Source organism: Bidens hawaiensis, unplaced genomic scaffold, assembly GCF_021521415.1.
Source record: "Bidens hawaiensis isolate Kalapana, Puna unplaced genomic scaffold, B.hawaiensis_p1.1 tig00014730_1, whole genome shotgun sequence".
Classification (NCBI taxonomy): Eukaryota; Viridiplantae; Streptophyta; class Magnoliopsida; order Asterales; family Asteraceae; genus Bidens; species Bidens hawaiensis.
In genome coordinates, this window is record NW_027492295.1 from 656,151 (window position 1) to 662,799 (window position 6,649).

The 6,649-nt window shown below is 34.9% G+C and overlaps 1 protein-coding gene across 1 annotated transcript; it reads right to left on the reverse strand.

Moving 5' to 3' along the window:
• Positions 1–5,151: 5,151 nt before the first annotated feature.
• On the reverse strand, positions 5,152–6,345 carry LOC143547556 (uncharacterized). The gene has a single exon (XM_077038954.1). It carries the CDS (start codon positions 6,343–6,345, stop codon positions 5,152–5,154), a length of 1,194 nt encoding a protein of 397 aa, XP_076895069.1.
• Between the last annotated feature and the right edge of the window lie 304 nt (positions 6,346–6,649).

The following is a 6,649-nucleotide window of genomic DNA, read 5'->3' on the forward strand; positions in this document are numbered from 1 at the left end:
ACCTTAATAGGTGGATAGTCAACTCGTATATTAGGTCTCGCATCCACCTGTGGTACCAACACTTTATCATGATTCACATTCTGAAACAATCCACCATGAGCTTTTGTATAACCTATAATACAATATAACAAGCAAATTAATTATAGATTATTATGCTATCTATGAATTCAAGCCCTCATAATGGCTATGACGTTCAGAAAAGAAAAGAAGAGCTAAATAAATTACAGATTTAATAATGATTTTGGTACTTGTAATTAGTTACAACAGAAATGCCGTTTCATGGGCAGGTTGCATTGGGTTTACTATTAATTTTGGTAGGTCAAACTGGGCAGCCATTCAGTTCTGAAAATAGCAAAGTGGGTCACACCAGGCGGATTAACATTAAGGCGTTCTGGAAAAGAAGTCATTTATTTAGATCCACCCGTTCTAACCCACACCCATTTTGACCTGAACTCTTTCTAACATAAATCAAAATAACCTTTTTTTAAGCTGGCCCGTTCTGACCCGCACCCGTTTTGGCCCGTTCTGACCCGCACCCGTTTTGGCCCGTTCCATCAGCACCATTTAAGAAGTTTTGTTTTGATATAAAAGGATTTTACTTTTGCGAATGTTATATAAGTATTACATTGCTAGAAAAGGCCACTTTCAAACAATACAAAAAGGATTTGAAAAAATAGAATATGTGTACAGGATGCAAATCAAGTATATAACTTTAATAAATAGTAAACAAAGACTAGAATATGTAATCACATCAACTTTGGTCAATCTGACAAGTATCATAGTATTTTAATCCATCTATCAATATCACTTGTGTAAAAGTAGAAATCACTTTTTGCATACTCCTACACTCCCACATAAATAGTATAATACTATAAATCTATAACATGTAATCACCACGTAGTTCAACATTTTAGAAGCATCAGAGAATACGAATATCAGAACAGTTTAGTGACATGTAAGGCAATCCTGTCAAAGTAACATCTAAAAAAGATTACAAATAATAATAATGCAGATCTTTGAAGGAAACACACACAGTCATTACCGATAATCTTGGATAAGGTCCTTGATCGTCCCCCATGCTCGGGTCCAATAACTCGAACTAGCGGGTCTTCCTTATTTTTAGAATAGCTCCCATCCGCTATCATACTTTTCTCCACTCGTTTCTATAAAAAAGATATGCTTAAACATTCGGCTATAATAATTACAAATCAAACTAAATTCATTTTCATATAATTAAATAACATAATCATTTACCAAAGTGCCGGCCTTCTCAATTGCAACATCATCAAGTGAATACAACTTGGTCTCTTTGTCTTTTGTTGCGTGACCCATTATAAACAACTTTGAACATTGTTTAGTATTCCTTTAAGTATGGGGTAGCTTGATTCAAGTTGAGGCCATACAGTTTTCATCTTCGTTCTCATACCACTCCATCCATCGCGCCCTACATGAAGTTTGTGTTTTTTCTTGGCATTGCTAGCTTTAGCTTTCTCTCTTATTTCCTTCATACAATCAACAAATTGTTATTAACTCAAAATTACTAATAATAATAAACAGCTCAAAAATACATGATATTCCTCGCTTGTCCTTTGTTTATAGAACTCCTCCCAGTCCTCAATTTCGATAAATTTATATACTTTGTAAGCTTTCTTGGTATCGGGCGTTGCGTTGTATATATAGTCTCTAGCAAGCCTATGTCTAAAGTTGATGCCAAGTCTTATAGCCCACTTCCTCATATACGCTCTCGGGGCATCAGTATCGATTATCCAATATTCTAAAGTTTAAATAACATCAAGTTAAAAATATTAATTAATTTAAAGGTATTCTATATTTCTTATAACTTAAAATATAATTCGTACCTTTACTTCTAACCACAGATTATAAAAATCTTTATCCTCAAATTTGGACATTTGAATATGACATGGAAAGAGATGTTGAACCTTCATCCTATAGAATGACCTGAAACGTCCCACTGTTTTTGGGTCATCACCAGTGGGCTGATTATTTTCATCGAAGTTTATAGCTATCTTCTGATCGGGTATCTTCTTAAAACAAGCAGGGCCACGCTTGGTTGTTGATTTTCTTTTCGTACTCTTACCTTTGGTTGGTTTTTTTGCCATGCTACATATGATAAGTGAATTAAAGACAAATACACATATGAAAGAATCATAACCCGACAAACAACACATGAACTTAATTATACCGGGACCAGATACAATATTTAAATCCTCAACCACACCAACCAAATTATATAAATAGAGCAAAGGGGCTGTGATTTTCAAGAACAAAAACAATAAAAGAAGACTTTACAATGGCAGTGGATTGAAGAAGATGAGACTTTTATTCAATTTTATTTTCAAGAATGAAAAATGAACTTACTCTCTGGTGTGTGATTGAGGACGAGCGGCGGGGTCTGGCGTCTACCTTCAAGGGTGGAGAGGACGACTGATGAGGGCGGAGAGAACGACCGGCGAGGCAGTAGAGGCTAGGGCTGGCTGTAACTGCTCTATTAAAAACCTTAGTATTACTGAAGCTACTAACTAATTAAGTTAATATATTTTAAGGGGAAATTAAATTTCTTTTGGAGGGAATAGGTAAAACTTTTGGAGGGAAATAGGTAAAAACTTGGGGGGAAATGGGTAAAATTATTTAAGGGTGTAGACTCAGCTCGTCTGATATTAATGAAGCTTGAATTTGAGCTCGAATCGAAAGTTCAAAGATTCAGCTCGGCTTGAATAAGCCGAAGGACTTAATTTGATACAAGCTCGACTCAAGTTAATTTTCAATTAAAGTTAATAAATTTTAAATATAAAATTAATAAACTCACTACGATAAATAAAATGTTTAAATGAAATAATACAAACAATCGACAATGTCTCATTAACATGGATAATTAAACACGTCATTTTTTATCTTCGTCATTCTCGTTTATTCTGCATTAAAAAAATAAACAGACTATTATACTAAAAAATAAGAATAAATTATATTAATAAATTGGTTATATCAAACCTTCATCAACGTAAACCCCATTGATGTCATCACGCAAGTTTGTGGTGTGCATAAAGTTGTCGTAATTAACCGGTTCAGTATCGACTGAAAAAGGTGGAAGATCATCAAAGTGGTTGTATTCATCGTCGTTAACAACATTATCAACACCAAGAATGCGCCGTTTACCTTGCAATACAATGTGGTATGCTGGTTTGCTCGGGTTCTTGACATAGAAAACTTGTGAGACATGTCTTGCCATAACGAATGGTTCGGATTTATAGCCGTGAGTTGCAAGGTCGACAAGTGTAAAACCATATTTGTCAACTTGAACGCCTGTACGGTTATTTACCCACTTACATTTGAATAAAGGAATATTGAAACCATGATAGTCCAAATCCCAAATTTCTTCTATAACACCGTAATAAGAATCTTTGGCGATTATTATCAATGTATCACGACGTTGTCTATTGAACTCGGTTATCGATGCTATAATTGTAACTCCACTATTCTGCACTACACTTTTTTTATCTTGATCACGGGTGTAAAATGTATAGCCGTTAATGTCGTACCCTTGATAAGTATGAACTATAAAATCTGGACCTTGTCCTAACCTTTTTACGGCTTCATCAACATCAGTTTCTCTCACCTTCCTTTTCATCCACTTCGACAACTCTTTGTTTTGAGTTTTTATGTACCATATATCATCCTTACCCGGGTGTGTCAACCGTAACATTTGCATGTGTTCATTAACATATGGATCAAGAAATGTCATGTGTTTAAGGACCACTAAATGTGCATCATGTAAATCTTCGTGAGATGGCGAGAATGTTTTGAAACCAACTCTAGCATGACCATCAAGTCGTCCGGAGTGACGAGTTTTACGAATACCAACACTGTCAAGACCCTCCATATAGCCTGTGAAAAAAAAAGGTTATTATATTGTTACTTAAAACTAATACATGTAATAAATTATTGATAGCATTACCTTGGCAGAACTCAATCACCTCTTCAGAAGTATACCCTTCAATAATACTGCGCTCTGGTCGATGATGATTTCTTACATAACCTTTCAAGACACTCATATATCTTTCAAAAGGGTACATGTATCGTAGGAACACAGGACCACAAGCCTTAATCTCTTGTACGATATGAGATATTAGGTGAACCATTATATCAAAAAATGATGGTGGAAAATACATCTCTAGTTCACAAAGGGTAACATAAATGTCTTTTTGCCATTTATCCAGTTGCTCTACATCAATAACCTTTGAGTGAATGTTGTTAAAAAATAAACAGAGCTTTGTGATTGTATGTCAGACGTTTTCTTGCAACACTCCACGAATTGCGATAGGAATCATATGTGTCATCAAAACATGACAATCATGAGACTTCATTCCGATCAATTTACGGTCTTTCATTGACACTAATTTTTTAATGTTTGAAGAATAGGTTGATGGAACCTTAATATCATGTAAACATTGACAAAACTGTCTTCTTTCTTCTTCTTCTGTTGTATTATAACAAGCGTGCGGTAGATAAATACGGTCGCCTCTTTTTTCCGGGTGAAGCTCTTTGCGTATATTTAGAAGTTTCATGTCTTTTCGAACCTTAATCCCATCTTTAGTTTTACCCTTAATATTTAATAATAAGCCTATCAAGCTGTCGCATACTTTTCTTTTCTATATGCATAACATCTAAACAGTGTCCAACCTTTAAATCTCTCCAATAAGGTAAATCCCAAAAGATTGACTTTTTTTTTCCAGATGGCTCCTTTCTCAACACGAGATCTTTTTCCTAACACAGTATTTAATTTTTTAACTCGCGAAAATGCATTGGACCGTTTCTTCATCGTCCCGGTCTCGATATTTCCATCAAACTCAACCGTTTTATTCCTAAAAATGTGACCCTTCAGAAGGAATCTTCGATGTCCCATGTATACATGTTTTCTGCAATTTGTTAACCTTGTCGCGCTTGTTTCATTTTCACAAACCGGGCAAGCTTTCTTACCCTTCGTAGTGTATCCCGACAAGTTACCATATGCTGGAAAATCATTTATAGTATAAAAAATCATGGCATGCAATTGAAAGTGTTCTTTCCATAAGCATCATATAAGTTTACACCTAAATCCCAAAGGGTTTTTAAGTCATCAATCAATAGAGACAATTACACGTCAATATTATTACCAGGCTGTTTCGGACCCTGAATCAACAACGACATCATAATGTATTTCCTTTTCATGCATAACCACGGTGGAAGATTATAGATGCATAAAAGAACCGGCCATATACTATAAATACTACTCATGCCCCCGAAAGGATTAAACCCGTCTGAACTAAGACCAAACCGTATGTTTCTTGTCTCCTTCCCGAATTCAGGATACTTGTTATCAATTGTTCGCCACTGAGGTGAATCCGCAATATGTTTTAGTTTTCCATCAATTACACGTTCATCTGAATGCCAACGTAATAATTTTGCTTCTTTTTCGTTTGAAAACAACCTTTTCAGTCTCGGTATGATAGGGAGATACCACAACATTTTAGCGGGCGGTCGTTTTTTTTTCACCTCATCGTCATCAACTTCATCCGAATCTTTTTTCTGTTTATACCTCGATGCACCGCACACAACGCATTTATGTTCATTTTCGTACCGCTTTCTATACAAAATACAATTATTTGGACACGCATGTATTCTTTCAACTTCCAATCCCATCGGACACATAAGCTTTTTTGCTCGGTATGTCAAAATTGGTAATTCATTGTCTTCCGGAAGCATGCGATCATGCAAAAACACTAATAGTTCCGTGAAACTTTTATCGCTCCATCCGTTTTTCGACTTTAAGTTACTCAAATTCAGCACCGCATCAAGTTTATTAAGTCTAGAACCGGTATATAACGGTTTTTCTACATCTTCAAATAGGTGTTGTAAATTTTCTATTTTATCATCGCCCATATTAGTCTCCATATCATGTAACATTTCATTTAAATTGTCATCGGGGCCATTCAAATGGTTATCATTCTCATCAAGGTTTGATGAGTCGTTGTACGTACTATTAAGGTTTGATGCGTCGTCGTTGTATGTAGCGTCATTAGCGGTCGACGACGTGCTAAAAGCAGCTAGTGATTCTCCATGCGTTGACCAACAATCGTACCTAGGCATTAAGCCATTTTCAAACAAATGTGCCTCTATTTCAGTGATATCCTCAAAATATTGAAATGTTTGACATACAGAACAAGGACAACAAATTGGCCGACTTCTTTTTTTTACGCGATTTGCTTCGGCGACACTAAGAAAACTTTGAACACCGGCTGCATAAATTTCAGATGTATGCAAAGCTTTGTACATCCAATCACGATCCATCTGGAAATAAAATATTCAAACAAGTGATAGGTAATATATAGACGAAAATTGTAACATTATAATATTTATAAAAATGATAGGTAATATAAAAGATTTTAGAAACGGCATAAGCTTATGAAAAACTATAGTCATTTAATAACATGCATATATAAAATTTAAGATCCCAAAAATAAAATAAAGAATAAAAATCCAATCAAATTCAAAAATTAAATAACATTAATCTGGTATAATAATTCTTAAAAGTTTGTTTAGAAATATTTACCAAATGGTGTTGTTAAGTAGCTTTTTATTTCTAATCCATACT

Coding starts and splice junctions, on each gene's coding strand:
- LOC143547556 (XM_077038954.1), bottom strand. CDS start 6,345: ATGGATCGTGATTGGATGTACAAAGCTTTGCATACATCTGAAATTTAT.